This window comes from Littorina saxatilis, linkage group LG2, assembly GCF_037325665.1.
Source record: "Littorina saxatilis isolate snail1 linkage group LG2, US_GU_Lsax_2.0, whole genome shotgun sequence".
Lineage (NCBI taxonomy): Eukaryota > Metazoa > Mollusca > Gastropoda > Littorinimorpha > Littorinidae > Littorina > Littorina saxatilis.
The window spans coordinates 87,850,038-87,861,414 of NC_090246.1; the positions used below are offsets into that span (position 1 = coordinate 87,850,038).

Genomic DNA, 11,377 nt, shown 5'->3' on the forward strand with positions numbered 1-11,377 from the left:
TGTTTGTGATATGACCCACCACAGTGCTAGAAAGACCATTCGTTCCCCCCCCCCCCCCCACTGTATGTAAGGAACAGTTCGATGGGACATGAGATGGTGTCTAAGCTTAGAACGGGAAACACAAACACCCCGGAAAATCAAAACCACCTCGTGAAAAAAAACACCCCACCAGAACAACTTAAACTAAACAACTTTTGCATGTCAGTAAAAAAAAAGAAAAATCAATGGTCTGTCAAAAACAGTCAACTTCGTTCAACCGACCCTGTTAAAATAAAAACACTGGTTTTTGTTTTTTACGCTCCTCCGGTTTTCTGTGTAAATGTAAAGCGCGACCTATGGTCTACTATTCCGATTTTTCTCGTTAGTGATTGGCCCCTCCAATGTTTGTCCGAGTAAAAGCAAGGGCATTCACTCTTTCACAACCCGTACAAACACGACAAGAGTTATTTTTGGAATTTGTCTATTTGGTTTAAACAAAACTTTATTCAATTATGATCATGACAAAAACAATGTACATGGTTTTTAGGATGACTAACTCAAGCATATAATGCTTATTTTAAGTAATCCTGGTATGTACATAACAAAGGTTAAAATGATGGCGGACTAAATATATTACCCCCCGCGGGTTAGGGGGAAGAATTTACCCGATGCTCCCCAGCATGTCGTAAGAGGCGACAAACGGATTCTGTTTCTCCTTTTACCCTTGTTAAGTGTTTCTTGTATAGAATATAGTCAATTTTTGTAAAGATTTTAGTCAAGCAGTATGTAAGAATTGTTAAGTCCTTTGTACTGGAAACTTGCATTCTCCCAGTAAGGTAATATATTGTACTACGTTGCAAGCCCCTGGAGCAATTTTTTGATTAGTGCTTTTGTGAACAAGAAACAATTAACAAGTGGCTCTATCCCACCCCCCCCCCCCCCCTTTCCCCGTCGCGATATAACCTTGAACGGTTGAAAACGACGTTAAACACCAAATAAAGAAAGAACTAAATATATTTACTCATTTCAGGCAACGATAACAAAATGTGTCTATTTCAGATTTGTTTGTTTGTTTGTTTGTTTGCTTAACGCCCAGTCCACCACGAAGGGTGATATCAGGGCGGTGCTGCTTTGACATTTAACGTGCGCCACACACAAGACAGAAGTCGCAGCACAGGCTTCATGTCTCACCCAGTCACATTATTCTGACACCGGACCAACCAGTCCTAGCACTAACCCCATAATGCCAGACGCCAGGCGGAGCAGCCACTAGATTGCCAATTTTAAAGTCTTAGGTATGACCCGGCCGGGGTTCGAACCCACGATCTCCCGATCACGGGGCGGACGTCTCTATTTCAGATGCGCTGTTGAGTTTTGGTATGTGTTTGAGTGAAAGGATGCTCTTATTTCGTCTGTGGCGGGGAACATGGTGTACAGTACGAACAGTACCTTTGATCTATTTCACTGGAGAAGGTTCAACACGCTTAAATATACAGTAGTGTTAACGTTCTTAATGTCGTTCCTGTTTAAAACGTGTATACAAGAAAATTAATAAAACACGCTTTAAAAAAAAAAAAAATAAAATAAAAAACGCTCGCGCTGGACCCGAGTACTCTTCAGACTGGCTCGCTCCCCCAGTATGACAGTTTTTGTCTTGTGCACGTTTAAGACCAAGTGATTGCTCTGTGTGAATTACAGGCATACCCTTTGCTAAATTATAAATACATTGCATGCGAGCCGAGGATGTGCGTGGTGACTGGCCTTTCTCTTTTATTTGATCACAGTGAAAAATATACTGCCGACCCTCTTCATAACTTAACAATATAAATGTTTGGAATGCCTGTGGTGTGAATGTTGGTTTCTGACCAGAAATGCAGATCTATCTCTGGCCGATTCATAGATTCAACCTACAAACTGCGACCTCATCTGTGATCAGATGGCCAAGCAATGCGTGAAATCTTTTATTCTAAAGCCTTATGGCTCGTTTCGACAAGCATTAAACGGATGAAATTAACCACATGCAGTTTATTCTTCAGAAAAATGCACACAAAAAATGGGTTGGGTTCGGTGATTTGTACATAAACGTCTTCCTCACGATAGATTCGCTGATTTGTCTTATGAAGCCGTCATCAACACGAACACAATGATTGCAGAAGCAACCTCTGTACTGACCTACACGACCGAGACCAGGGGCGGATCAGTTCATTGTATGGGGGGGGGGGGGGGTTTCCAAAAGTATATTGTGAAGATATGGGTGTGAAGGCGCGAAGCGCCGGGCCGACGGCGTGAAGCGCCTAGCTTGCTAGGGGGGTCCGGGGGCATGGCCCCCGGGAAAATTTTGAAAAAAAAAGGATGCAAAATGGTGCAATCTGGTGCATTCTGAGGATGATCATTACCAGTTTCAGGCAGCAGATTTTGTCACTGATTAATACCCCAAAAATTGAAACTCAATGTAAAATAAAGAAGTGCACTATAAATATATATATATTTTTTTTAGCTGGGGGGGGGGGGGGGGGGGGGGGTCCGGAAACCCCAGAACCCCCCCCCCCCCCTTCGTCCGCCCCTGGAGACACAAGACTGATTATTTCACAGCTGCAATGTGAATAGAGAACAGATGTTTTGGGTAAGCTTACTCACGTCAGGTCTTCACTGACAAGCTAGGAACAGACGGAAAATTCCGAACAAAAGTAAATGACGTCAAAGTCTCTTTCGCTTTGCGTGTAACTTTGTCATGACGTCTTTTTGTGACGACAGTATCCGCTGGCTGGCTGGCGGTTCAGGCTTCATCTTCAGCTCTAATACGCACGCAGACAGTCAGGCAGGTCTAATCTGCACCAGCGGTGTTGGAAGGTTTTGATTTAGAAACACTCGAATGTTACTTCGACGAGATAAACGAACCAAAAGTCAAAAGTGTGCCCCAAATTCGGAAAATATTCTTTCAAAACGGCACTGTAAAAACCATCAACATCACTGTGAGAAAATAAACAATACAAACACAACCAGTTCCCCTGTGGAACATTAAGGGTGGACTTTCCCACAACCTGACCTACAAAAATCCTCTGCGTGCGTGTGATGATGCGGGAAATAACTAGCGCGCTGGCTGGCTGTTCTATCAGGCTGCGTGTTGCCCCGCCGGTGTAAATTCCTCCCACCGCCAAGTCGTTTTTGTGGTTTATTTCGCATTTAGGTCCCAGGTAACATTATGAAGTTTTAATACGATCAATCGGACCTATTATCAAGTTAGTGTATCAACTTTTGAACGAACTGCGCCCAGTAGCTTCCCAGCAATAAGCTGTTAAGTGGAGAAAGACACACACACACACACACAATTAAAGTCTGCTGAGCCCAAGTACTAGCGTACTTGGGGATAAAAAAAATATGTAGAGGTTACACGCCGAGTCTCAGTGGTTATTAAAAATAATGGTCGAAGTTGGCGGATCATGAAAAATGCGAGCTTTAGCGAGCTTTTTCATGACCGCGAACTGAGACCATTATTTTTTATAATCACTGAGACGAGGTGTGTAACCTCTTTATTCCTCCTTTCTTCAGTTATTCAAAGAAAAGAGGAGTTTTTTTGCGAAAGTTTGATCGAATCCTATTCTCTCAACCAGTCAACCTGCGCAGGCGATCGATTAATGCGCGGTTGTATAGTTCCGTGCAAATCATTCCATTCTGTTAACACTTCTTGTCAGTTTTCCTATTTTGGGCTAAAATCAAGTACACAGTTATGCTGTTATTCTGCTGTGGCGGCAAAGGCAGATATTGTGTGTTCTGTATATGTTTTGGTATCGGTTAGGATAATGTTCTTTCGTCAAATGGGACTAGCAGACGAACTTTTGCACCCGTGTTCCAACGTTAAAAACTGTATGAAGTTAAGTTTTCTGGGGAAAATAGTGTATGAAACCGCTTTATGTTGTTTAAATTGATGAGATGTGTGCATTTGGTTGCGTGTGATCTGTTTATTAAATGAAATATTGTTGAAAACTGACCGTCGGATTGCAGTCTGTTGTCGAAGAAACTGAGTGAAAAGAAGGGGAACTACTCTTGTCGCTAGACAAAGTATGAGTTACTTGCCTTGGGAAATTGCTTGTGATGAACGTCTGATCTAGATTCAGAAAACAACCGAACTCATGGATTTTATATGGAGATTCATGTGTTCAGGCCTGTAGTTGTTAATTTAAATGCGGTATGTTTGTATTGTTTGCTCCAGAGATGTATACTTCGTACATTAGAGCGTTCGGAACTTTTCAGTCGCAAAAAGTAGTACCGAAACGGAACAGCTTCTCAACCCATTGCACTATCGAGGATTCAGGCTGTTGCTGGGTCGTTATTTGTTTGGTTGCTGGGTCATTATCGAAAAATAACTACCCCTACAAGTTTACAGAGGTAAAGAAGCAGAGGGGGGAATAAATATCTATATATATACAGTAGTTAGTCGAGACGCTTTTGCAATAATTTATATTGAGCACAATTGCAACGACTCAAACGGTAGAAGTCATAATGGAAGCATAAGGGATTGAAAAAATATATAAATTGAAAACAAAATTTGAACTGGTTTGACCAGGTTGAAAGCTATCGAATAGGTTATTTTAAAGAGAAAGAGAGGAAAGTGCTTGAAAATGCCTGTTTTGGCAAATATACATCAAATTGCATATACATCGACCACGACTCCAATCACAGGTCCCATAAAAAACATATGCACAAAGGAATGTACATCCTAAAGAATACTATGCTGCATGGCCTCTCTCCCTCTTTTTCGGACCACTCGAACACACATACAGCTTATCTTTTGTTCAACCATCGGGCGTGAAGTTCCCGTTCGATGAGGTCGAAAAATAAATCTGAGAATACGATACATTTGGAATCATTAGCACCAAACCTTCACCATGTTTGCTCTACGGACGTCATCGCTCTAGCACACCAGTCTTCCATCTCGACTCGACATTGAGCAAAATCATTACGTCGAACAAAGACGCCGAATTACATCCGGGCTGTTAAGTTCTTCAGTAACAAAGAACGATCCATCAATTGTCAACTGTTGAACCGGACATCACTACCTCCAGGTCTCAAATGACCTCTCGAACAACTTCAAAACAAGAGAGAGAGAGAGAGAGAGAGAGAGAGAGAGAGAGAGAGAGAGAGAGAGAGAGAGAGAGAGAGAGAGAGAGAGAGAGAGAGAGAGAGAGAGAGAGAGAGAGAGAGAGACTCAGACACAGACTCAAACTCAGAACTTTATTACAATATGTGTGTGTGTGTGTGTGTGTGTGTGTGTGTGTGTGTGTGTGTGTGTGCTTTAGCTTCCTTTCCGATGTACGTTGTACCTGCGTGAAACTCGTATCATTGGTGTTTGCGCTAGACTTACCTGACAACAACAGTCTGAAACTGTAACAAGGGTACGCGTGATAACGTTATTTTAGTGCGTCCCTGGACCCGCTCTTGTTTGCGTTAGTGCGTCCCGGGATACCCTCAATACATATACATATCTATATATATATATACGGCTTGTGTCTGTCTGTCTGTCTGTCTGTCTGTGTGTGTGTGTGTGTGTGTGTGTGTATGTGTGTGCGCGATGCACGGCCAAAGTTCTCGATGGATCTGCTTCAAATTTGGTGGGCATATTCAGGTACACCCGGGACAGGACACAACCTGGTCGATATTTCAACACGTGCTCTCAGCGCGCAGCGCTGAACCGATTTTGGTTCCAGCTCAGCTACCCGGGCCCCCATACCGACACACCAAAGCCGCTAGACCACATCACAAGGCCAAAGTTCTCGGTGGATCTTTTTCAAATTTGGACACCGTATTCAGCTACACCCCGGACACAATATCATCGATGAGATATTTCAACACGTGCTCTCAGCGCGCAGCGCTGAACCGATTTTGGTTTTTCTGTTCATTTCACCATTCCCAGTAACTCTTCCTTATCTTCTCCAGTGTTTTGCGTTTATCTCCCTTCCTTCGTGTGGCTTCAATCCATATCCCCGTTTCTACGTTACTATTTTTAGAATGTCACTGCGCTGTCCAGAACGCTTCCCTTGCACCCGTAAGTTGTTCTTACTGTCAAAGTGAAAAGGTCGAATCAATTTATAGCCACGCGAAAAATACACTGTCACCTATCTCTATATATTTATAGATATAGATATACATATATATATACGGCTTCTCTGTGTGTGTGTGTGTGTGTGTTTGTGTGTGTGTGTAAGCAACACCTGTGGATTATAGAGTTCTGTTTGTGATGGGGTCTAGCGGCTTTTGTCTGTCTGTATGTTCTGGCATTTGAGAAGCCACAACAGATAATATAGGGCTAAGAAATAAGCTCTAAAATTCTCAATCCCGTTTGACAGGACTTCGCCTTCAAAGGTGATTGTGGTGAACCGCCACGCTGTCTGTCTCTGTCTCGCGATTCACCCCCGCGAAGCTGGGTATTCCTCTAGTATACATATATATATCGACCCAACGGTCTTTTAAGTTTTTGGATTTGGCAAAACGATTGATTTTACATAAATACCATAACAAATGATCGGCAAGAAGAATCTGTACTAATTCCAGAAAAAAAGATTGTTTTGTTTGGGTTTTGCTTACACTGCCACTACATGTACAGTAGGGCTTACATACAATTTGCAAAGTTCACCCGTAGTCAATGTTCTACATACAACCATTTTTTTCTGCTAAGACTTTAAGTTAAAAAAAAAACCACACCTGCTTGAAGCTTCTGAAATGCACTGACGACGAACCTAATTTGACTGTTTCACATTTTTTTTTTACATTAGGTTTAATTTCTAACTTCATTTTCAAGGATGGCAGAGAAAGAAATATCAATTCCTAAGAAATGAGTAATACAAGTAAAGTCCTCCAATTTGGCCCTGTGACTGTGAGTAGAAATAAATGTTCGATCAGTGAATCATTTTTAACCGGTAGCAAACAATTTTTTGCAAGCAGCTTACTCTGTTGAATATAACTCTCGAAAGGTTTTCTCTCTGTACCCAAAAGGTTCGAAAACTGAGGGTTTGGAAGGACTGGCATCATTAATTATTTGCGATCAATGGAACCTTTTTCGTCTGACATGATCTCTTATCCTTGCTATATGATGAAATGAAGTGCCTCTCTAGACCTCGCTATTCAAGTGATCCGAAGCGGAACATTGTGGAATTCGATATTCGTCTCATATCCTGTTAGAAATGCGTGCACAATGTTCTGCTGGAAAACGTACACACGAACGCCTGCTTATATCTGCTTGGAGTTTGCAAAAGAGAGAGAGAGAGAAAGAGAGAGAGAGAGAGAGAGAGAGAGAGAGAGAGAGAGAGCGAGAGAGGGAGAGAGAGAGAAAGAGAGCGAGAGAGAGAGAGACACACACACACACATTCGCACACACACACACACTCACTTACACACACACACACACACACACACACACACACACACACACACAGAGTTCATAACTCCAGAAAGGATTAACTCGTGACATTGTCACGAGTGAGCTGTTTTGGTTGTAGTTTCTCGTTTCATTGTTTTTGTTCCCCGTTCACCTGGCGTGCTTTTCTTTTGCGGAAAATGTAACATTCGCTTCTGGGACTTAAAATCAGAACGGGAATAATATAACCATATTCTTGTACATCGTGTTATTCTGTATATCTGTTTGTTTGTCGTATTTTTGGTTAAAGGCCTCCTTTCATTTTGTCAGGGTAATTTGTATCCTGAACTCAAGTGAAAATGAGTTCCTTCCCTTCGGGTCTCATGTATCCCTGACAGGATGCCTTTGTTTTCCTTCTCTGGAGAGGAAATCTATTTTTTTTTTTAAATTGTTAACATATTTGGAGCTTTTCGTAATGTGTTGTTGATAAAAGCAGATTCGCGATCGTCGATAATGATTTTTCATGGTGTTGTGTAATTTTTGAATTACAAAGGAATTGTTATGTAAGACAGTTTCAAGCGCGCTATCTTTCGCGGATGTATTTAACAACTGTAAATATGGCAAAAGTGTCACGTGATAATCAACTTTGTCACGTGATCATAACAAAATGTCTACGGAGCGGACGATACTTATTCCGTAACCAGTTGGGAGTGATGCAACAATATCACGGTCTCCTTCCCACAGCAGTCTCAAACGTTCGACTTGTTTTGACCCTAGAACGATGTCTTTATCATATCTGTGAAGAACAGAACGGAGATCACTGTCGAAGTTAGTCATTCGGAAATCGATTTTGTCTTTTATCAGAAACATTAGCAAAAAACATACGGGAGATTCTGTATTCTTGTTTCGATAGACTTCGGCTTTTAGCTCCGCTTCTTTCCCCTTCCTCCGCGTAGTAATTGTCCATCCTGTCAGAGAGACTTGAGCGATAGCGTGGACCGATGATTATCAGAATGGGGTAATTTGCTGTTTTACTTGAATACTTGAACAAGGTGCATTTCTTTACAGAACAGTTTACCCACCCACCCCAACCCCAAAAACAAAAAAAAACAACCCAACAAATTTAGCACGGCAATGCAATCAAATAATATATATTTAATTGTTTATTCTTGTGAGCAACGTCAGAGGCCGACGAAAACTTCGAAAGAGACTTTTGTTCCTTCTGTCGTAAAAAAGGAAAAATCTTTATCAAAATGGATCGATATGAAATGTAATTCATTTTTTTGACCAAGTTATGACATTCGACACAGATCTCGACAGTCATTATGCGTCTCGATTTGTGTAAAATGTCATAATCGAGTAAAAATGTAAATAACGATTAATGATTTGTAAGACGTGTATTCGTATTCGTGTACGAATGCTATCCACACCAAATTACCAGTGGCGTGTATGCTATAATTATGTCGTAGTCTAGCTCTTGTTATCGTGTTGTCTTTGTTTGAGGCACTTGTACATTTAGTTTTAATTACTTGTTGTGGCTGTGTAAAGTATCATAAAAATGTTGTACTAATTGTAACTGAGAAACATGTGAGACAGTCTTTTTAAAAAAAAGAATAAACAGAAACATTCCCTTCCTTTAAGGGGGGAGACCTACTTAGAGTTGGAAACAAATGCTGTTTTAGAGAACCTACTAGTGCGTGGCATCATTATAAAGCTAAGTCTCTCTATTTTCATTTACAGTTTGAATTTTCAATCAATTCCAATCCAAACTGGAGATATGAGGGTTCTAAGCAGGTGTGTATCAACACTGAAAACCCAAAGTCCGGTCCCATTTTACTCTTTATTTCATTACACACAAAAACTAACTAATTTTAGCATGCAGATTTTCTCAGAAAACGCAACTTTTTACACCACAGTTTTCTCAGTTTTCATGCTAGCTTTGTAATTTGTACTGGAAATAGATTTTAGCCATAGCTGGATCCTAAACTAGCCAAACTGTAATAAAACAGACAGATCAAAAATATCATAATTTATACTAAGGGGAGTTTTTTTAATTTTTGTTAATTGAATTATGTACATGACGTTTACTGATAATATGCCACATACCTGCTTTTCCCTAGTTCAGGCTCCAGGTAAACTTGTTTTTTTATAACTTTTCTAAAGTACAGCTTTCAAGGATAAAAAGTGTAAGAAATATTGTGTAAATAGTGATACCAACATTGTTTTGTTCGCAAAATGTTATTATTATCTATTTGTTTTCCCTTTTTCTCATGATTGTGAAAATCTATCAGCTAACCAATTATTTTCCTGAAAAGCTACATAACTGACATAGATGCCCACCACATCCCATGAAAATCCACTGAGATGTTAATATGTAGCAAAAATAAACAACAATACACCCTACTCTAGGTATAGGTCTACCCCCTTAAATACGAACGGCGTAAAACAGCGTTAAATACGCACGCGCACACCCAGACACAAACACAGACAGACAGACACACACACACACACACACACACATACCCACACACACACAAACACACACTCACAAACACGCGTACACACACACACACACAAACACAAACACCCACACCCACACCCACACACTTACACACACACACACACACACATACACACATACACACACACACACACACACAAACACACACACACACACATACACACACACATAGACACACCATATCAATACTCACAATTTCATAATATTTCATCCGCCCCACAGCAGCTTCCATATTGGAACAATCATCCTCCGAAGTAGCGTTCCCAAGGTGACACAGGCGATTGTCCAGGTCAAAAACTACGGACAGACACGGGTCAGCTGGTCTACAGTGGCCAACACACTCCAGTGAGCTCCGGACAGCCAATGTCCGATATCTATAGGCCACAGATATCACTTGACCAGCACACTGAGCGGGTCTGGTCATCCGGTTGTCCACCATAGGTTGGCATGGACAGTGATAGAGGACGCAGAGTAGAATGACGGGTTGCACGAGCAGCCATTTGTCGGGCCTCATTGTGTGTACATTCACTTTCGCTGTTCACAGTTCAATTCTTCTTTTTATAACTATAAACGAGAGCGTTTGGTTTGTTGAAATGTGCACAAGTGATTAATTGTCCTCGTCAAAAACTCAAATCAAAAGGTTTTCTGCTGACCGAAATGAATAGAATCACAGCAAATAATATTTGGTATTGTAGTTTGCAGAAGCAAATAATTGTCCTCATCGAAAAATCTAATTAATTCTTGTGTCGAAATCGATAAATCGGAGAGACTAATATTTTCTCAAGTTAAGTCTATTGTTCATGCAAGCACGCCAATGTTTTTCTACAAATCCAGAACTGACGTTATTAACAACAAATTAAACTTCAGTTGCAGAATTAGCATCTTAATAAGCAGACGTCTGGGATTTTCCACTGGTAAACATTTTGACCCAGGAAGCACGCAACAATCTCTCAACAAAACCAAAACCAATTGTTGTAAAACAGGGAATAAACAAATAAAAAAATAATTGTGGAACAACTACCGCAGAAGCACAAGGTAGACATCCAGTTCAATCCAGAACTACGTTTCTGGCGTTGCTGCAAATGGAATATGAAACGCTTCTGCCCCGAGCACACATTGATTGGGCGACAAAAGAGAATTGCAGGAGCTTGTGTGTTGCGAGCAGCCACGGCAGACACTACAAATCGCGTGAAAGCGTTTGTTTTGTAAAACGTGAAGGGTAGAAACTGTAGTGCTGTTCTGACGTGTGTCGTCAAACGTGCGTCACTGTTGTGGCAATTTACCTCGATATACTTAGAACTGGAAGTAGAATAACGAACGTCGTCATCATATGATAATCGATAGATTTACCATCTTTAACATCTTTAAAAAAAAAATTAAAAAAAACCCCACCAAAAAACACAAAACCTTACCATCTTTTTTTTTAAAAAATATTTTAATTTACTGTTTTTTTATTTTTGTTATTGTTTTTATCAACGTTGTAAAGGGGATCCAGGCAATATGAGGATTAACCCGATTCTTGAAGG

General features: G+C 40.8%; 1 protein-coding gene across 1 annotated transcript in view; it reads right to left on the reverse strand.

Annotated features, from left to right (window-relative positions):
- The window catches only part of LOC138956816 (fibrinogen-like protein 1-like protein), a 23,827-nt gene extending 12,886 nt beyond the window's left edge, over positions 1-10,941 (reverse strand). Inside the window, exon 1 of the mRNA XM_070328075.1 lies at positions 10,045-10,941. Coding sequence (XP_070184176.1) covers positions 10,045-10,365 — 321 coding nt within the window. The 5' untranslated portion in view covers positions 10,366-10,941. The remainder of the gene's footprint in view (positions 1-10,044) is intronic.
- Between the last annotated feature and the right edge of the window lie 436 nt (positions 10,942-11,377).